This window comes from Talpa europaea (genome assembly GCF_964194135.1).
Source record: "Talpa europaea genome assembly, chromosome: 10".
NCBI lineage: Eukaryota > Metazoa > Chordata > Mammalia > Eulipotyphla > Talpidae > Talpa > Talpa europaea.
This window is the reverse complement of record NC_140077.1, coordinates 19,511,460-19,533,876: the sequence shown is the minus strand read 5'-3', so window position 1 is coordinate 19,533,876 and position 22,417 is coordinate 19,511,460. Positions and strand designations below refer to the sequence as shown.

General features: G+C 41.7%; 1 protein-coding gene across 2 annotated transcripts in view; it reads right to left on the bottom strand.

Annotated features, from left to right (window-relative positions):
- ARMH3 (armadillo like helical domain containing 3) overlaps positions 1-22,417 on the bottom strand; it is a gene marked incomplete at its 3' end in the record, with an annotated part of 183,874 nt that overhangs the window by 69,032 nt on the left and 92,425 nt on the right. For both annotated transcript variants that reach the window (XM_084245906.1, XM_084245907.1), the window contains one exon: positions 15,143-15,218. In XM_084245906.1, coding sequence (XP_084102032.1) covers positions 15,143-15,218 — 76 coding nt within the window. The remainder of the gene's footprint in view (positions 1-15,142; positions 15,219-22,417) is intronic.

Below are 22,417 nucleotides of genomic sequence, written 5' to 3'. Positions count from 1 at the left end.
CATTGTATTTTTCTACATTGTTTGAAATTTTTTAATTTATTTATTTTTTTTTTTTTTAAAGATTTATTTATTTATTTATTTATACATGCACTGGGTACAGTCAGAAGCGTGGGAGGGTGAGAGAATTCACCAGAGCCAGAGCAGGGAGCAGAGCAGGCAGAAGGACCGAAGTACACTGCTGAGGGGAGCAGCGGGCGGCAGGAGAGGTCTGCGCGCCATGCGGGACCCTCCTCCGGTGGCCGGGGAGCAGCCGGGGATCGAACCGGCGCCGCCAAGGCCGCAGGCAGCTTCGCAACCCAGCGCTCAACCGCTGCGCCACCGGGGAGGCCCGAAATTTTTTAATTTAATAAACAAATATCAGAAACAAACAGAATAAACCATTACCACAAAGCCAAATAGCACTATCAACAGAACAATTATAGGATGAGAGAGAGCTGGCTCAACAGCAAGTGACTTTAAGCAGATTTGAAGAGTTTACTGGGATATATGTTTATTATGAGTCAGCAGCACAATTCAGCTGCTGAAAAACTAATACAATCAGAGGCTACAAATATGTCCATATGCCCCATAATCTGAGCTATTCAGATCATATCTGAATCTAGAGCTAGATGTTATTCAATCAATAAACATCTGTTGAATGTTTACTTTGTGCACTTTTACACTATACTTTGGAGGTATATTGAGGGGCTAGAAATGTCTAAAAGATAATTATAAAATGCCAAAGATTTGGAAATCATGTCATATGAAAAACAACTGAAGAGGAAAGGATGTACTGCTTATATATAGGAGGGAGTAGTATACTCATCAGCCCTTTGAAGAAGTTAACATGTAGAGGACAGAGTATAATTATGAGTGTTGTATCTGCAGTATAAATAGAATCAATATGTTCAGGTTATAAAGGGCAACATTCCAAGATGAGGGAGAGATTTCATCACTTAAAAAATTAAGCAGTCTTGGGCCTCCCTGGTGGCACAAGGTGTTAAGCACAACACTGTGAAGTTATCCGCAGCCTCTACAGCATGAGTTCGATCCCCGGCCAGCTAAGGAGCAACCCACATGGTGCAGGAGACCTCTCCTGTCTCACCTGCTGCTCCCCTTAGCAGTGTATTTCAGTAGATCTGCCTGTTCTGCTCCCCACTCTCTCTGGTGAATCCTCTCACCCCCGGCACCTCTGGTCCATACCCCAATTCTTGTATGCATAAATAAATAAATCTTTAAAAAAATATTAAGTAGTCTGGACCTCCCTGGTGGGAGGGAGGGGTTAAAGTCTCAGTGCTATCAAGCTATCGCCAGCCTCTGTAGCATGAGTCCGATCCCTGGCTAGGCAGCTAACCCACATGGCGCAGCAGACCTCTCCTGTCTCGACTGCCCACTGCTCCCCTCAGCAGTGTATTTCAGTGCATCTGCCTGTTCTGCTCCCCACTCTGTCTCTGGTGAATCCTCTCACCCCCCTGTACCTCTGGCCTACACCCCAGTTCTTGTATGCATAAATAAAAAATAAATCTTTAAAAACATTAAATAGTTTAAGGAGTAAACACTATATCACCAAATGTACAAGCAGAGGCTGGACAGTACCCCAACAAATAAGATATATGCTTTGGGAAGGATACCAGAGTAGGTCTCATAGGTTCTTTCAGATTTTAAGGTTCTATGATCCGGGCACTGATAATCTACAAGATATACAATAAAAAAGAGGAAGTCCTCTTTTATCTCAGCAATTTCATCTGCAACTGTCTGATCAGAGAAAAGCCCTTTGAACTTACCTTAAAAGACCTGGCCCCTTAATTACCTCTTATCAATAGGAAGCAACTACTCCATTATCACTGGCTCAGTCAGAAAGGCAGTTAGTCCCTCTAATCCACCTCCAAAGGCTCAAATAAGTAATTGGCATAATTCATTTAGAAAAAGAAAAATGTCAAAGTAATTAACAAGCAAAAAGATTGTCTATTTGTTTGCCAAAACAACATTCAAAGTAATATCAGCATACATATAAGATCTCTCTCAACTAACTTACAATTATAAGCTTCCTCAAGTTGGCTACTCACATTCCTAGCCTTTACAAAAGGGGAGACCCCACAGAGGAGGCCTCAATTAACACATTCAGAGCCTGCATCTGGAATCCACCAAGCTCCTCCTATTTCACAGTCCAGTAGCTAGATTCAGAATAGAGGGCTAGGAATATGGTTGATCACTTTTCTCCCTGGAGTCAGACTCCTTATCTAAACCAATAAAAATGTGCCAGAGACCAGCACCAGTGAACAGGGTTGAGGAGAGGCACCGAAAGAACTTGGAAATAAAAAACTGACAGACACAAATTAGGGTTTAAGAGAAGCAGGACCCAGGGAACACAAGGCTGCTCATTCCGGGCTCAAGCATCCCAGTGCTAGGTGCAACTCCTTTTTATTGATACAAATAGCCCCTCTCCCCTCTATGTTAGTTATTAGACAATGAATCATTCTCTAAGTATTTAGCCTTGTCCGGGGAACACATTCACTGCCAAGGTTCTGCATTATCAGGTATATTCTACTTCCTTTCTAATCTTGTCTATTTCTCAGGTTTAGCTTTGCTGACATAAGAAAGGAAAGACATGTTGGTCTGGACATAAGCCAGTCTTCCAGCCCATGCTGACCAGTCTTCCAGTCACAACCTTGACATTCTCCTTGTCTCAGTACCTCATGCCTTAGAGGTCTCCAACAAAAATGGACCACAATCAGGCAGCCCTTACCTTTCTGGAAGAAAATGAGGTACAAAAGACAGGGCACCAGATAAGACTACACACATACAAGAACACACTTAACAACTCCTCAACTACTCCACATCAAAATACATTGTCCTCTCAAAATTAAATACTTTCAAGACAATTGTTATTTTTGTACCTATACTCTTTCTTTGTTATAAAGTTCAACATGCAGTCATCAAGAGTCAATGAGTTCTGACTGCTCGCATTTTGGAGGTTTTTTTTTAAGATTTATTTATTTATACAACAACTGGGGTACAGGTCAGAGGCAGGGGGGTGAGAGAATTCATCAGAGACAGAGTGGGGAGCAGAATAGGCAGATGGACCGAAGACACTGAGGGGAGCAGAGGGCGAGGCAGGAGGTCTGCCACACCATGTGGGTTTCTCCCTGACCGGCCTGGAATTGAACCCACACTGCAGAGGCTGTGGACAGCATTACAGCGCGGCGCTCAACCCGCTGCACCACTGGGGAGGCCCTGCTAGCATTTTGAATAAAGGAAAAGAAACAGGGCCTACCCTGGTGGCTGCAAAGCTGCCCGCAGCCTCTGTAGTGCCGGTTCGATCCCAAGCCGCCAGTGAGGGTCCCACATGGCGTGGCAGACCTCTCCTGTCGCGCCCGCTGCTCCCCTCAGCAGTGTATTTCATCAGTCTGCCTGTTCTGTTCCCCGCTCTGGCCCTTGTGAATTCTCTCACCCTCCCGCGCTTCTGACTATACCCAATGCTTGCTTAAATAAATAAATATTTTTTTTTAAAAAAGGAAAAGAAATAGTTTACTAGTTCACCACAGAATGGAGCAAGCAAGATCTAGAATACTGTGTTTAACCCCAACATGTGAGAAAATCTCTCACAAAGAGAATGTATGTATGTAAACTCTAAATACAAACTATCTCCCTATTATTACCTTGTTATAGTGCCAGGTAAACTGGACAAAATTAGGATAATTTTCCCATGTATCATTTTCTTACTGATCTTACAGAAATAAAAAGAAATTATATATCGTAAACAAATGAGATTTGTCCTAGACAAAGCAGACTACTCACCTTAAAATAAGAAAGCCAAGGTTTCAATGTCAAACATTTTCTTCAAAAAGCTGAAAGTGATGGAAAACAAACTTTCTCCACCCAAACTATTTTCCCATCAATGATACAAAGACACAGACTAACATACCAAATTCTAGTGTTGTCGCTGATATCAATAAGTAATATCATTTTATAACTCTGGCCCTTTCTAAGTCTACATGATTGGGGCCAGGGTAACTGAACAAAGTTGGGTATGGAAGGGACTTGCTTATCTAGAATGAAGTCCTATGTAGGCTGTTAAGAGCTGCCCTACCCCCTGCCCATAACCTGTACATTCAGGACAATAACTTTGAAAAATGAACATTTCAATAGCATTGACTACGTGCCAAGCATTATTCTAAGTGCTTTACGTATATTGTCATTTATCATCTCCATAATGACACAGGTTCCATTATTGTTATCCTCACTTTACAGATGAGGAAATACAAGCAAAGAGCATTTATGAAACTTGTTCAAGGTAAATGACAGCTTAGACTCAAACTCAAGACAACCTAACTCTGGAGTCCTTGCTCTTAACCACAGTTATCTCTTAAACAAGCAGAGGAAAAAGCAAACCTAAAAAACAAAAAGGAATAGGAACATGCAGAAAAAAATGTGCAGAGTCTCTATTATATACCATATTAGTTAAATTCCAAATTCATTCTGATTCAAATTAAGAAATCAGAACCATGGTTATCTCAAAAAGGTAAAGTGGATGTTGTGAAAGCTGAATATCCACATGCAAAAAATGGAAGTTGGACTCACATTTTCCCCATAGACAAAAACATCATTCAAAATGGATCAAAGACCTAAATGTAAGTGTTAAGGCTACAGAACTCTTAGAAGGAAACAGAGGAGGGAAGCTTTATGGCTTGGGTTGGTAGTAATTTCTGGGATATAACACTAAAAGCACAGGTAACAAAGGAAAAAAGACTAATTGGACTTCATCAAAATTAAAAACTTTTGTTCATCTGTTGTAGACAGGACAGCCGATGAAGTTCTCTGCCAATAATGAAGACTTGGAGTCTAAATGAATTTGCAGTGTGGGGAGGCTAGGGAGAGTGCCATAGACAGCAGCTCTGCCTTTCACTCTCCCAGTCCAAGCTTTTGTTAAAGATATGAACAAAGGAACAAGAAAATAGCATGCAATTGTGTTTTTGCTTATACAGATAAATAAGTTACTGCTGATAATAAGTTTTCCTGGTTAGCAGGGAACATGTGCACAAGCCAGCACATCCTCAGAGAAAAGGAGTAAATTCTGGGAAGAAGTTCTGTTTGCAGAACTTCTGACGTCCTGGAACTCCCTATGAAGAGTAAACAGGTATTCTCCAACAACTCCAGCTCCCTTTAGGGCAGCAGGCCCCAACATTCATCAAAAGATTTCTATTAACAGAATGAAGAGTCAACCATGGAGAGGGAGAAAATATTTGCAAACCGTATCTCTAATAAGAGATTAATATCCAGATTTTATAAAGAATTCCAAAGACTCAACAACAATAAAACCCAAAAAGTACGATTTAAAATTGACAAAGGACTTGAATAGACATTTTCCAAAGAAGATAGACAAATGGCCAATAGCACATGTAAAGACACTCAACACCACTAGTTATTAGGGAAATGCACATAAAAATCATAATGAAATATCATGTCACATCCATCAGAATGTCCATTATCAAAAAAATAGAAAACAACACGTATTGGTGAGGATATGGAGAAAGGGCAAAATAGTACAGTTGCTGTGGAAAAGTGACTCCTAAAAAAATTAAAAATAGAATTACCGTAAGATCCAGCAATTATATTTTTGAGGATATACCTGAAAGAAGTAAAAGCAGGTTCTCAAATATTTGTATGCCCATGCTCAAAGAAGCATTATTCACAATAGCCAAAATGTAGAAGCAATGGAAGCATTCATCAATGGAAACACAAAATGTCGCATACAATTACAATGGAGGGCCTCCCTGGTGGCACAAGGGGTTAAGATGCAACCTATGAAACTCACCGCAGCCACTGCAGCACAAGTTTGATCCCCAGCCAGGGAGATACCCACATGGCGCAGCAGACCTCTCCTGTCTCGCCTGCTGTTACTCTCAGCAGTGTATTTCAGTCGATCTGCCTGCTTTATTCCCCGCTTTGTCTCTTGTGAATCCTCTCACTCCCCACAACTCTGGCCCGTAACCCAGTTCTTGTATGTATAAATAAAAATAAATCTTTGAGGGCTCCCTGGTGGCGCAAGGGGTTAAGCACCCACACTATGAAGCAATCCGCAGCCTCTGCAGCTCAAGTTCAATCCCGGGCCAGCCAGGGAGCAACCCACGTGGCACAGCAGATCTTTCCTGACTTGCCCACTGCTCCCCTCAGCAGTATACTTCGGTCAATCTCCCTGTTCTGTTCCCCACTGTCTCGGTGAATCTACCCACCCTCTGCACCTCTGGCCTGTACCCCAGCTCTTGTATGCATAAATAAATCTTTAAAAAAAATAAAAATAAATCTTTAAAAAAAAAACAAATCTTAAAAAAAAAAACCTATTACAATGGAACATTAGTCTTTAAAAAAAGCAGGAGGAGGGCCTCCCTGGTGGCACAGTGGTTGAGCACTGGGTTGCGAAGCTGCCCGCAGCCTCCGCAGCGCCGGTTAGATCCCTAGCTGCTCCCTGGCCACCGGAGGAGGGTCCCACATGGCGCGCAGACCTCTCCTGCAGCCCGCTGCTCCCCTCAGCAGTGTACTTCAGTCCTTCTGCTTGCTCTGCTCCCCAATCTGGCTCTGGTGAATTCTCTCACTCTCCCACGCTTCTGACTGTACCCAGAGCTTGTATAAATAAATAAATAAGTCTTTAAAAAAAAAATAAGCAGGAAGAGGGAATTCTGACAACATGTGTTACAAATGGAAGAATCTTGAAGATGTTATACTATGGAAAATAAGCAAGTCACAAATGGGCAAATATAATTCTGCTGACATGGAATTCCTGGAGTAGTCAAAATTCATAGACACAGAAAGTAGAATGGTGATTATTGGGGACTGGGAGGAGGAAGAAGTAAGGAGTTATTGTTTAATGAGTTTTAGCTGAGGAAGAGGAAAAGTTCTGGAGGTGGTTGTTGGTTGCATGACCATTTGAACATCCCTAATGTTACAGATCTGCAGACTTAAAAAAGGTTAAAATGCTATGTTTTATGTTATGTATGTTTCTCCACAATTAAAAGGAAAAAAAGGGAAGTGGGAAGACCCCTAGGGGATTTCAGACTGAGGTAAGAGGGTTTTACATGTTAGTCACTCACCTAAAATCACAGCAGCCCCACCTAAATATCTCAGTGTTTCATTATAAATATGTGATCTCCTAAACTAAGGCTTCTTTTCCGCACTGCAGTTTACCAAGCTCAGCTATGACCTAATGCAAAGCCTCACTTTGCAGCATAAACCAAGTTAGGGCAAAACATATGACTAACCACATGGGATTTAGTGTTTGGCTTTTCGTTTCTAGCTGTAGTCTTAAGAGATTAGGGAACAGCAACTATTAGAATAATATGCAATGCTCCCAGTCTTTGGGGAAACCATATTATAGCAGCCTCATTTTGGTGTTTTGTTTTAATCTGCATAATGCTTTTCATTCTAGATAATGGGAGATCAGCAGGGTCTGATTAACAGAAGAAAGGTCATTACTGATAAATTCTAACCCAGGGGATAATCTGAGCTTGTCTGCCTGCCACTTCAGAGCAGACAACTGGACTAGATTATGTTCATGTATTCCCTGCTACTCAACAGTCATCAGCCTTTGTTCCTATCATTAATCATTTTAACATATTTACTTTTCACTAGGCTAAGTTGTATCCTTCAAATTGAAGGGCCTAAGTGTCAATTGTTCTTCCTCCCAACTTTTCATTATCATTCTGTTAAGAGAATTCTGGCCCAAACAAGTAATTGGGCAAGGGAAGTTGGGGATACTTTGCTTGGCTGATACCTCACATCCTCACATTCCCTTTCCAACCCTAACTCTGTGGCCATCAACAGTGAGTATGTGCTCCCTCATTACTGCCTAAGCGCTTTATTGTGACATTCAGAATTCTTTACACAGACTGCTTCAAAGGGTATTATGCTCCATGAACCTCCTTATCTAGAAGCTGCTGAGAGCTATTCTTGTTCCGCAGCCTCTGCAGCAAAGTATATTTAGTTTCCCTGTTTTTTTTTTTTCTTGAGGAAGTTTTTTTTTTTCTCCTGTGAAGGAAAACAAGTACATAAGCACAAAATGGGGAGGGGGGGCCGAAAGAAGAGAAGTGAGAAACAACTCAGCATTGGCATAAAAAGACCATGGAACAAATGGGAATAAAAGGAAAACTCACTAGGTGAACAATTAAAGAGACTTACAGAGAAATGTACTGAATTGTCATTCCAAACACCAGGCTTGTTGCTAACCACAGCCATATCTAAAAAGTCATTCTCAAAGGAAAACTAATCTTTAGTTCAATGCATTTCAAATAAAGGAGGAAATTAATACATTAATTATAGAGTAAAAATTTTATCCACCTTTAGAAAATTACAGATCAGGAGAAAAACCTATTTGCAGCAATTCAGCCACTATTTCTTTCCCTGAGAAACCAGAGAATAGGATTGTGAACTTGATGCTAATAAAATGCTCATTAAGTGAAAAGCATTAAGATGGTAACTTGAAGAGATTCATTAAGGGCTTCAAATTACTTACCTTGAAAGTTGTTTGGCTAGATGAAGGTCAGGTTATATTCTAATATTTTTCTCTTTTGACTAATTAGGTTAATAGTCAGCAGACATCTTCCTAAAGTACAGGACCTCACTGGGGTAGCCTGCTGAGTAGTAGCAGGAAATACTTAGTATAGAAATGTTCAAATAAAACTTTCCAAGTGTTTTCCTTCCTGCCCTGCATATGGCTCTCATACTATTTTTCCTTTGTGGACCAGTAGATCTGTGGTGGCAGCTGAAATAACAGTTACACCAACAAATGTAATTCTAAATGTGGAGCAATAGTATTTTATTTTTCTTGTGTTAAAGAAATGGGACAATCCTCCAATGGGGAGGAACAAATATAGGGCCTGGGATGTTAATGACATCAGGTGTTTCAATAAAAATAGCAGTTTTTAAGCAGCTGCATTTTAAGAACCTTTCTGAAAGATCAAACAGGAAGAGACAGACAAATTGTTTAAACACAAATAACCTTGACAATTAAAGAACTAGCATGACTAAGCTATGAAAGACAAGTGAAAGACAAGCAAAGAGACTGACACTTGAGCAAAGTTAGGCCTTCAAGCATGTGGAAGTACTGTTAATTTTCACTGTCACAATCTAAATTCCAAACAGAAAAATCTGCAGGCTGCCTTTCACCTGCTGGAAAGACTATGTTGGCTTGCCATTAGATGCACTGCATTCCAGAAGATCCCAAAGACTTGCAGCCTTGTAGCCATCTTCAACTGGCAAAGCAGTCTCAGAGGACCTTCCAGCTGTTGTTAATGTGTTTGAAAATTTCACATACAATTGAATCCCTCCCCATAGCTATCAGAGAACATGCTACAAGGAGAGGTGGTTGGTTAAGAGTTTATCCACTATCTTAGAAATTTTTTCAGGTGTGAGATCAGCACAAATAACCTTTATAAACAACAAAGGTAAATGTATATCATTACAATTTTACTGTTAAGTCTTTACTTACTCTTTTTTTTTTAAAGATTTATTTTTATTTATTTACTTATTTATACAAGTTCTGGGTACAGTCAGAAGCGCGGGAGGGTGAGAGAATTCACCAGAGCCAGAGCGGGGAGCAGAGCAGGCAGAAGGACCGAAGTACACTGCTGAGGGGAGCAGCGGGCGGCAGAAGAGGTCTGCGCGCCATGTGGGACCCTCCTCTGGTGCCCTGGGAGCAGCTGGGGATCGAACCTGCACTGCAGAGGCTGCGGGCAGCTTCGCAACCCAGCGCTCAACCGCTGTGCCACCGGGGAGGCCCTCTTTACTTACTCTTGATAACCAAGTTGATAGCCAATAGTTAAATATTCCACAATATCCCTGAGAGACTAATTTTCTGACAAGCCTCTTGTTTTCTAAACCAACTCACCCTTCGTGGGTGTACCACCTAAGTTCTTCGGAAAGAGCACAGAAGCATAAGGCAGCACTGGTGTAGGGTAAGGTAAAAGGTATCAGGCTTTTCTGCCCTCCCGCCAATCAGGATAGATGAGGGAACCCTGTGATCCTAATGCATGCCTGATGGCGGGCACCTGAAGTGGGTACACCTGCGCTAAGACTATGCTTTTTAAGGGCGGCGTCACAGGGACGCAAGAAGCCGAGAAAGCAGCAGCAGAAGCCGAAAGAGAAGAAGCCCGAAGCAGAAGCAGAGCGCCAGAGAGCCCAGATAGAGTGAAGATTTGCTGGGGGCTGGGAGGACTGCCAGCCTCCCAGCCCCCAGCACCCCTGCCTGTCATGTACCTGCTGAACCCCAATAAAAACCTGCAAAACCACTGAGGAGTCTGACTCCTCCTTTACCTGGTCTGCATGGGATCAGAAAACCTGCAGTGTCCAGTCCTGCCCCCTTACAACTGGTTACCAATGGTTCTGTGAAACGCAACCTTCTTAGGCATACTGTGTTTTGCCCTAAAGCTAAGAGAATGCAAACTCTGAGAAAAGAAAACTCCCTGGACAAACTTCATTCAAAGTATCAAAGTCTACCTATAAAGAAAAGTGAAACATCTTTCAAAGTTAAGGGTAAAATCTTAACTTATGAAAGGGACATATGAAGACAAAGGAAATGTTCTAAGGAAGGCTCAAAATGTTAAACCTGAAAAACAGTTTGGCAAGTCCTCAACAAATTAAACATAGAATTACCATAGGCACCCACCAATTCCATTTCTGGCATATGCACAAAAGACTTAAAAGTACAGATTTAAGAGATATTTATACACTAGCACAGATAACCAAAGACAATAACCAAAAGGTGGAAGCAACTATAATGGATGAATGGATAAACAAATCGTGACACAAACATACAATGGAATATTATTCAGTTTTAAAAGGAAGGAATTTCTCACACATTCTGACATGCATAAACCTTAAAGACATTATGCTAAGTGAAATGACCAGTATTTTACAGTTTACTAAGTATTTTCACATATACTATATAATTCTTCACTCCACTGTGAAACAGTTGATGATATCATCATTTCACAGGTAGAGGAAAAAGGTTCACAGAAGCTATATAATTTGGCTCAAGGTTATTACACATGATGTAATAACAGACAAAAACTTTAAAAATCCAGTCCCCCTAACTCAAATTTCCATGTTCCGTTCAATACATCATGCTGAATTTTCTGTTTGCCTCAATGGTAGCCCTTAGCACAATTCTATGCAGGGAGGCATTCCAGCATAGCAGAAAAGAGGCCTGGATTTGGGAGTTAGATGACCTACAACTCCCAGCTTTGCTACACAATTGTGGAAATCATTGCAATGCACAGTATCTTTTTTTAAAAAAAGATTTATTTTTATTTATTTGTGTATACAAGAACTGGGGTGTAGGCCAGAGGTTTGGGTGGGGGATGAGAGGATTCTCCAGAGACAGACTGGGGAGCTGAACAGGCAGATCTACTGAAATACACTGCTGAGGGGAGCAGCAGGTGAGACAGGAGAGGTTGCCATGTGAGTTAGCTCCCTGGCCAGGGAACAAACTCATGCAAGATCAAATTAGTGCTGCAGTGGCTGGTAATAGCTTGATAGTGCTGAGACTTACACCAGGGAGGCCCACTCACAATATCTTTAAGAATCAGTTTTCTCAATGCTAAAAAGTCTACTTTTTTTAACTTAATATTACACTCTGTAGAATTTGATGATTGAAGAAAGTATATGAAAGCACAGCACAAAGTTGGGTACTTATTAAGGGAAAATAAATGTCAGAAAGGAAAAAAGTATACTTTGCAGACTTAGTTAGCATTGAGACAGGAAGGATCTGGGATCGGGATAGGGACAAGAACAGGAATCAAAGACAAAGATTTTTCAAGAATTTTATTGTTCTCATATAAACAAGAGGTTAAAAAAAACTGATGACTTTAGGCCTGGGCACCTGCTGCCATAAATTTCCTGGGCTCACTGCTTTTTGTTTTGTTCACTAATCCACAGCTTATCAAGTTGGGTGCCATGGGAAAAGGGGAGTTAAAAGAGCCAGAAGAAAAAGGGAGTCACAGATCTTGAGACCAGACAGGTTCAAACTGGAGCTGTGGGCACATGGGCTCCAAGAGATGTTCACCTGGGAGATGGTCAGGAGCCCTGCACTACTCCTGAGTTGCAACTGACTGGTGCCCACTGCTAGAACAACAAATGGACTTTAGCCAAGTCCACACTCTTTCTCAATTAATTCCTTTGTTCTCAAACCCCATTCATTTAAAACGTACTTAAACCCCTCACCCTGGCACTTCCTCAAGACTCTCTCATGCCCAGAGAGGCCTCCCTGGAGCGCTCTTTTCTTGCACTTCAAACGCTGACTTATAGCCTGCTGGTGTCTGTGGAATCTTATTTTCAATCTTGACCAGAGGGTCTCAAGAGCCCATCATGCAGCCTGCTAGCGAGACCCCTTGGTCCCTCTGCTCCTCGTGGGTGAAGCAGTGGACAGTGGCTGGTACACTGCTAGCTTATCTGCCTGTTTTGTGGGCAAGGAAGAGATCAGCCTGCGGGGCCTCAAGCCAATCCCATCTGGTGACAGCATCACCAATATTTTCCCCTGATCTGGACTTCAAACACATCTTTACAGTCATTTCTTGAGATAACTTATTAGATTTTTGATATATTTTTTTAAAGATTTATTTTATTTTTATGCATACAAGAACTGGGTTACAGGCCAGAGGTGTGTGGTGGGGGAGGGTGAGAGGATTTGTTATAGGACAGGGAGAGGGGCAGTGGTCGCCAAATCTGTTATAGAACAGGGAGAGGAGCAGCCCAAACCCCGCAAACCTGCCTATTCTAAATGGGTTCTGCCATCCACCGCAGCAACACAAAACATATGAGACTTTAATGGGAAGGAAATTTAATAAAACTAGGAAACAATACAGGTAAGGCAAAGAGTCTAGTTTCTACATCAAGAACCCAAAGTTACCCGTCCCCTCGTGGATAAAACCCCATCCAAATGGGATTGGCCCAGAGAAAGGCCCCAAAGCCTGCCACAAGTCTAAAGCACCTTCCAGTGGGGATCCACAGAAAAGGGTCAGAAACAACCAGACAAGCCCGGAAGGAAAAGAGCAAAATCAACATCAAGATAAAAGCTGCCATTGTCACCTCCCCATGGGTCTCACCCCAGTCCGCGACCAAGAGACAAGCGCAGTTTCTTCAAATGTCTCTAGGCTCCATGCGCCTCCTCCAGGTCTCCTGGCTCCATCCTGCTTCCTTCCTCAGTCTCTTCTGCAGCTTCTCTTCCTGCTCAGCTCCACCCTTCCTTGGGTGGGGCAGGGAACCTGGAACCTCCCCCTTTCCTGGGGACCACCCTGTTACAGATTCACCAGAGACAGAGTGGGGAACTGAACAAGCAGATTGACTGAAATACACTGCTAAGGTGAGCAGCGGGCGAGTCAGGAGAGGTCTGCTGCGCCATATGGGTTGCTCCCTGGCCGGGGACTGAACTCGTACTCAGTGGCTGCAGTTAGCTTCATAGGTTGTGTCTTAACCCCTTGTGGCACCAGGGAGGCCCTGATTTTTTATATTTTTGACATATTCTGAGTCTAATCCACTAAGAACAGTGAAGATGATATAATTATTCTCTATAGCAAGTTTATCAAAGAAGTTTGAGGAATATAAAGGTATAGACCTGACAGAGGCTTCCAAAGAGAAGGAAGAGTTCATAGTCAGACCATTTTTTATTAAGCTCAATCCAGTCCTTCCTGGGCTAAGAAAAAAGACAGGACAAGAACTTAAGTTAGCTATTTGATGGCCTTGGGGAAGATTAAGAACAGCCAAGCCAGAAGCCATTGAAAGGAAAAGCAACAAAGCAGGAGATAAAGCAAGCATAAAGGAATGTGATCAAGGAAACAGGCCCCAGATGAAAAGGAGCTGCCGGAAAGGCCTAAGTAAATACATGAATAAATAAACACAACATGAATTATATCCATATGCACTTCATACTCTAGCCCAGAATCTGGTGCTTCTTTCAAATACCCACATTTGTCATACTGCCCTTGGGTCACAAAGGGATATTTGGGAGAAGGCAGCTTATAATTCCCAATACTTACAGAAAATCACATTTATCAAAAGACCTTACTACAGTATCGGGTTTATTACTAAGTGTAGATATGCATTCATTTCTGAGATTTATAAAACTGTGTTTGTGGCAAAATGTCTCTGGGGTCAGGTAAGGCAGATCAACCTTCAGTACAGTCTTGTTAGCACATCTCACCCTGACACTCCCTCATTCCAGGCCTCCCTTTCACACTTTTCTTCTTGTTTCCAGATGTGCCAAACAATGTAGTATATCAGCGCAGGCATAGCACATTTTAAGGAAAAGAAAAAGGAAAGAAAGAAAGACACAGACACAAATACTGAATCCCAGCTTTATCACACATTACAATCTATAGCAAGTTGTAAATGTGCGTTACTATTACTGGGAATGTCTGGCAAGGCTTACATCTGGAGCTAAATCAAGTTTCTCCATCTGTTGGGTTTGCCTCTCTACTCAACATTAATTTTTCAATTGTTTGCAAGAACAATTTAATAACTGTTGAGAAAATGGAAAATGATAGACACAGAGGGAGCAAGGAATGTAGGAAAAACCAGCTTTTATGTTTCATAATACTGAGGGCATATTCCCTCCATTTACAAACAGCTCATTCCCATGTGAGAATGGTGTTTCCTCAAGACTCTAAAACAACTCCATGTCTGATTCCGTCTTATCCAGTATGTACAGCAATCTAATTGTCTTGCTATTTCAAGAGGAACTTATAATGACTTAGCCCCATGAGCTCTACTTGCCTCTGTTTACCACAAATAGAAATAACCATGTGAAGCAAAATGTCGAAGTTCCAGATCCCCATGAGTCATTCACTGAACTCACAGAGAACAGCAGAACAAAATTTCAGAGAAAAGCTTTCAGATGGCTTATACTTGGAAAACACTTTGGCAACAAAGATGCCTGAAAAGAGCTTGCAACCACCTCTTGGTAAGAATTCATAGAATAGCACTGTGAGCTATTTCAAAGTGACAAAGTCAAACTCACGCACTCTGCTCTTCTTGATCAAGTATGACAATCTCTTTCACTCCTACAGACATCAGGGCTTAAAATAGTAGTAGTGTTCAACACACTCCACTTAGAAAGGTAAAATAAACCTCAAGATGAGCCAAGAGACTCCAAAAGACGCACATTCTCACTCCTTACCTGATATTAACCAACGCATGGGTCACCTTACTAGCTGCTTCTTTCCATTGGCCTGCATTGGTAGAAAGCCTCAGGACTGTAAAGAAGGGGGAGAACAAAGATCTGTCAGACTCTTAGTATAAAACACAAATATGAGGAATGGAGACATCTATGAATAGTGCTATTTGAATAATTTGTCTGCCAACATTCTTTTTCTTTTTCTTTTTTAAAAAGATTTATTTAGGGCCTCCCCTGGTGGCGCAGCGGTTGAGCGCTGGGCTGCACAGCTGCCTGCAGCCTCTACAGTGCCTGTTTGATACCCAGTCTGCCTGTTCTGTTTCCCACTCTGGCTCTGGTGAATTCTCTCACCCCCCCCCCCCCCGCTGCACTTCTGACTGTACCCAGTATTTGTATGTATAAATAAATAAATAAATCTTTAAAAAAAAAAAGATTTATTTATTCACATATACAAGAACCAGGGTACAGGCCAGATGTGTGGGAGGGTGAGAGGATTCACTAGAGACAGAGTGGGGAAGAGAACAGGCAGACTGACTGAAATACACTGCTGAGGGGAGCAGCGAGCGAAACAGTAGAGGTCTGCCGTGCCATGTGGGTATCTCCCCCACAGGCCGGGATCGAACCCGTGCTGCAGAGTCTGCGGACAGCTTCACAGACCTGTGCTCAACCTCTTGCACCACCAGGGAGGCCCCCAACATTCTTTTTAAAATGTCCTCATCCTAGAGAAAAATATTAAGACATATTCCCAACTATTTTTAACAGGGAATTTTTCCCCACTTTCTATCAAATATTCTACTCCTTCTCTGCCTTGGGTCCCTCTGCCCTCCACTCCCCTTTACTTGGGTTCCATACTTAGTTTTTACATTCTTTTAAAATCCATATTGGGGGACTCTGGCAGAATGGTGGCAAAGTGAAGACACCAGGCTCACCTCCTCTACATATTCACAACTAAATACAACAGAACAAAGCAAACAACCTTGAAAGATAAACAGAACACTACCACATATACTGGAAGCAAGAGAGTTGCAGGAAGGGGTAGGAAAGACAGTAATTAAACTATGTTTGCTGGGGCAGTACAACCCACACGAGGGAGGAGTCACTACTGTATGGAGTGCCTCTGAGGGGCACACACCCACACCAGGGACTATGGAGATCATGCACCACTGCTGGAGAAGGGAATGCACAGAGTTGGTGTGCAGGACAGAAGGTACACTACTGGAAAACTGAAGGAGCAGAGGGTTGAATGATGTTACTGGCTTGAGCCTGAGGCTCCCAATCTAGAATAGGTGGAGCCCTAAACAGTGAGGAGAGCCAGGTTAGATCACCTGCATCACCTCATAAAAGCAACTACTGCAGCCTCAAACACCTGGCTTACCCCCAACCTAAGGCCAAAACCAATATGACAACTGATTATTCTCACTAACCAGAGCTTAAGTACCTGGATCTTAATAACAGAAACAAGCATCCTGGGGCAAGACTCTGAAAGTGAAGAGAACATTTCCTGGCTTGTGGCCCTGTCTCAAATACCATCCTTACCCATTACTACATTTAATACTCAATCACAGCCTAGAGGGAGAGGCTAGCATGAGACTACCCAAGACATGTACAAAGTGATGTATGCAGGACTGGTCCCTGAGGATAAACCACTGAGAGAAATAAAAAGACTCCTGAGGATAAACCACTGAGAGAAATAAAAAGACTCCATAAAAAAAAAAAGAGAGAGATTTTAGCAGTAAACACACCCTGACAAAGAAAGAAGAATCTGAGGAGTCTGATGATGACATGGGTTTTGATCTTTTTGAATAAACCGCTTTTGTAATATGTTCAATAAAAAACTGAAGTCTTAGGGGCCTCCCTTGGTGGCACAGGGGTTAAGACACAGCACTATGAAGCTATCCACAGCCACTGCAGCACAGATTCGATCCCCGGCCAGGGAGGTGACCCACATGGCAAATCAGACCTCTGCTGTCTCAACTGCTACTCCCCTCAGCAGTGTATTTCAGTACATCTGCCTGTTCTGCTCCCCACTGTCTCTGTTGAATCCTCTCAACCCCAGCATCTCTGCCCTGCACCCTAGCTCTTGTATGCATAAATAAATAAATCTTAAAAAAAAAAAACTGAATTCTTAAAAAAAAATTTTAAACATAAAAAATATTTTTTCACTCTAATATTCTTTTTTTTTTAATATGTATTTTTTTAGAGATTTATTTATTTATTTATTTATACAAGCACTGGGTACAGTCAGAAGCGTGGGAGGATGAGAGAATTCACCAGAGCCAGAGCAGGGAGCAGAGCAGGCAGAGGGACCGAAGTACACTGCTGAGGGGAGCAGCGGACGGCAGGAGAGGTCTGCACACCATGCGGGACCCTCCTCCGGTGGCCGGGGAGCAGCCGGGGATCGAACCGGCGCTGCAGAGGCTGCGGGCAGCTTCGCAACCCAGCGCTCAACCGCTGCACCACTGGGGAGGCCCCACTCTAATATTCTTTAGAATATGAATGATTGTCACAACCAAAATTATAGCATTGCCTGGTAGGTTTTAAATATATGTAAACACATATGATAGGTATAACATCAAAGTAAGTATGGGGCATGGTGATTAAAGAACCTATAGTAGCAAAGCTTTTATATTTCATTGAAGGGGCACTATGCTGCTCCAAGTAGACTACAAGACTAATTGTAATCCTAGAACAACTGTTATACAAAGAAACACAGCCAATGGGCCTCCCTGGCGGCACACGGGGTTAAGTCTTAGCACTATGAAGCTATCAGCAGCCATTGCATCACAAGTTCAATCCCCAGCCAAAGAGCTACCCACATGGTGCAGCATTTGGGTCACCTGCTGCTCCCCTCAGCAGTGTATTTCAGTCAATCTGCCTGTTCTGCTCTCCACTGTGCCTCTGGTGAATCCTCTCAAACTGCACCCCCCCCCACTGCCCGCACCTCTAGCCTACACCCCAGCTCATGTATGCATAAATAAATAAATTTTTAAAAATGAAACAAAACAGTGCCTCCCTGGTGGCGCAAGGGGTGAAGACGCAACCTCTGAAGCTATTGGCAGCCACTGCAGCACGAATTCGATCCCCAAGCCAGGGAGCAAACCACATGGCGCAGCGGACCTCTCCTGACTCACCCACCGCTCCCCTAGCAGTGTATTTCAATCAATCTGCCTGTTCTGTTCCCCACTCTGTCTCTGGTGAATCCTCTCACCCTCTGCCCGACCCCGCACCTCTGGCCTATACCCCAGCTTTTGTGCATAAAAAAAATAGAATGAATCTTTTTTAAAAAAGAAACAAAACAAAACAAAGAAACACAGTCAATAAGCAACTGATAAATTAAAATGCACTATTAAAAAATATTCATATTGTCCAAAAAAGGGGTGGAGGGACAAAATAAATGCTAGACAAAATAATAAATGCAGACAAAAATAAATGCTAGAACTAAAAGTTATATCGATTATTACATTAAATGTATACATTTAAATATCAAGTAAGAGACATAGGTTGTCAAACTGAATTACAAACAACTAAACCCAACTATGAACTCTACATAACAACTCTACATAACACAACCACTTTAAATATAAATATATATATATATATAAGTTAATAGGAAGAAGGTAGACATGCAGACATTACTCAAAAGAAAGTGGCTATATTACTATTGGACAAAACAGACTTCAGAAAAGGGATATACCAGAGCGAAAGAAGGAATTTATCCTATAATAAAAGGATTAATTCACCAAGATATGATAATTCTAAATGTGTATACATCTAAAAGCAGAGTCATAAAATACATGAACCGAAAAAAATGAAAGAACTACAAGAAGAAATAGAGAAACCTACAATTATAGTTGGAGGTATTTTTTTACATTTTAAAAGGTCAGGATTATTAGGAAAAGAAAAGGAAAAGATGCTTGCACAGACACAAGTGGGCAGAAAGAACTACTGCTGCTGATTTGCAAAGGTAAAAGGTTTGTGAAAAGAAACACCTGCATAGTCACAGGTGGGCAGGAGAGCTGAATACAGCTGGAGATATTAACAGTCTTCTCTGTTCCTTTAGAACAAGTAGGCAGAAAAATCTGAGAACAGAGGACATTATCAAAAATTTTGACCAAACTGAAGCATATGGAATACTCTACCCAAAGAGCAGATTACAAGTACACAGGAACATTTACCAGGATGAACCATATTCTGGGTTATACAACATCTCAATATAGTTCAAAGGACTGAAATCAGACTAAAAATATTCTTGGTGCAAAAACTAAATTAAACTAGAAATTACTAACAGAATGATATCCATAAAATCTCCAAATATTTGGGACTTAAATGCAACACTTTTATAAATAACCCAAAGGTCAAAGAAGAAATCACAAGGGAAATGAGAAAATATGCTGGACCTGAATGTCAATGAAAACTCAACAAATGCAATTTGTAAGATGCAGAAAAAGTAGTACTTAGAGAAAAATCTTTAAGACTAAATATTTATATTACACAAAAAGAAATCAATGACGTAAGTTTCCATTTTAAGCTAGCAAAGAAGAGCAAATTAAACTCAACACATATAACAGGATGGAAATAGAGGTAAGAGCAGAAGAGAAGGGGCCTCCCTGGTGGCATAGAGGTTAAATCTCAGGGCTATCACCACTGCAGCCTGAGTTTGATCCCTGGCCGGGGAGCTAACCCACATTGCACAGCAGACCTCTCCTGTCTCGCCCACTGCTCCCCTTAGCAGTGTATTTCAGTAGATTCACCTGTTCTGCTCCTCACTCTGTCTCTGGTGAATCTTCTCACCCCCCTCACATGTGGTCTACAACCCAGTTCTTCTACACACAAACACACACGCGCGCACACACACAAGCACACATCTTACAATAAAGGAATAATTCTTTTTTTATAAGATTTTATTTATTTATACAAGAACCGGGGAACAGACCAGACGTGCGGGAGGGTGAGAGGATTCACCAGAGACAGTGGGGAACAGAACAGGCAGAATGACTGAAATACACTGCTGAGGGGAGCAGCAGGCGAGACAGGAGCGGTCTGCCTCACCATGCGGGTTGCTCTGTGGCCGGTGGGGATTGAACGGGCACTGCAGATGCTGCGCACAGATTCACAGCGCTGCGCTCAACCGCCTGTGCCACCAGGGAGGCCCAAAGGAATAATTCTTTAAAAACAAATATATTGGGCCTCTCCGGTGGTGCAGCGAGTTGAGCACAACGCTATGAAGCTGTCCGCAGCCTCTGCAGTGCGGGTTTGAGTCCCAGCCGGCCAGGGAGATTTCCACATGGGATAGCAGACCTCTCCTGTCTTACCCGCTACTCCCCTCAGCAGTGTGTTTCAGTCGATCTGCCTATTCTGTGCCCACTCAGTTTCTGGTGAATCCTCTCATCCCCCATGCCTCTCGCCTGTACCCCAGCTCTTGTATAAATAAAATAAATCTTTTTAAGAAAAATAAAAACATATGTATCTAAAAAATTTTTTTTTAAGAGTAGAGGAGAAAACAACAAGAGGAAAAAAATTCAATAAAACTGCAAACTGGTTCTTTGGGGGAAAAAAAAGTCAATAATCTTGATAAACATGTAGTTAGACTGACCAAGGGAAAAAAAGATACATATTATCAATATCAGAAATAAAAGAAAGGAAATCAGTAAAGATGCAGACATTAAAAGTAAATATTACAAACAATTCTATGCCCATAAAACTGACTACTTGAAACAATCTAAGACAAATTCCTTAAAAGACACAAACTTCCAAGAGTTACTCAAGGAGACATGGATAACTTAAGTAGTTGTATAAGTTAATTGCCAGGTAAAAACCTTCCAAGAAAGTAAACTGCAGGCCTAGCTGGCTTTACTGACAAGCGTCTTTAAATGCTGACATTTAAAGAGAAATAATACCACTTCTAAAGAATTCTTCCAGAAAACAGAATGAGAGAACATTCTCCAACTCATTTTTTAAGGTCACTATTACCACTTATTAGAATCAGAGAAAAATGAAACTGGACCACTATCTCACATGGTACACAAAAAATTCAAAATGGATTAAAGTTGGGAACAAGAGACCTGAAACTCTAAAATACATAAAAGAAAACAGAAACCAAAAGAAGCTCCTTGAGAAATGCAAATCAAAACTACAATGAGATACCATCTCACACCAGTGAGAATGGCACATATTAAAAAAACTAGCAACAACAAATGTTGGTGAGGTTGTGAAGAAAAAGGAACTCTCCTGCACTGCTGGTGGGAGTGCAAACTGGTCCAACCACTATGGAGAGCTGTGTGGAGATTTCTTGACCTACTAAACATAGAGCTTCCATATGATCCAGCAATTCCATACCTAGGTATTTACCCAAATGACACAGAAACAGTAATTCCAAAGGGCACCTGCACCCCTATGTTTATAGCAGCACTATTTACAATAGCTAAGCTATAGAAACAACCTAAATGCCAAAAAATAGATGACTGGCTCAAGAAGATGTGGTCCATATACACCATGGAATATTACTCAGCATTCAAAAAAGATAAACACATGCAGTTTGCAGCAACATGGATGGAGCTGGAAGGGATCATGCTCAGCGAAATAAGTCAGAAAGAAAAAGAAAAATACCGGATGGTCTCACTCATAGCAAGAATTTAAAAAACCTAAATAAGAGACCAGGAAAAAGACTAATCAATACAAAGTAAAAATCAAAATCAACAATCAACTATAAACCAGAGACACACTATTGGGGAGGGGGAGTGGCGGGGAAAGGAAAGACTAGAGTCAAAAAAAGGGGGGAGGTGCAATTGTATGGGGAATATAACCAAAATGAAAATGCATACATTGTGCAAAGATGAAAAAAGATGTAAGAATTATATAAAATATTTAAATTAAAAAAATGCAAAAAAAATAAAAAAAAAGAAGCTCCCTGAGATAAATACATTTGGAGTTTTGGCTCCAAAGGGAGTTAAGGAAAAAAAAAGCAACACAAACAATGAAACTGTTTCAAACTGAAAAATCTTCTACATGGGAGAAGAAACTACCACTAAAAAAGGTATCCTACTGAACAGGAGAAGATATCTGTAAATCATATGTCCAAAAATGGGTTAGTATCCAACAATATAAAGAGCTTTACAACTCAACAAGCCTCTTCTCAGTGAACACACCGAACAGTGGACAACAATAGTGCTGAGGGAGGGTCTGAGGGTCCTGGAGTGGGAAGTGGTAGCAGGGGTGGTGGCGGCTTTTGTGGAGGCTTTGACAGGGGTCTTAGTTGTGGTCAGGCCAGGCCCCCAGCAT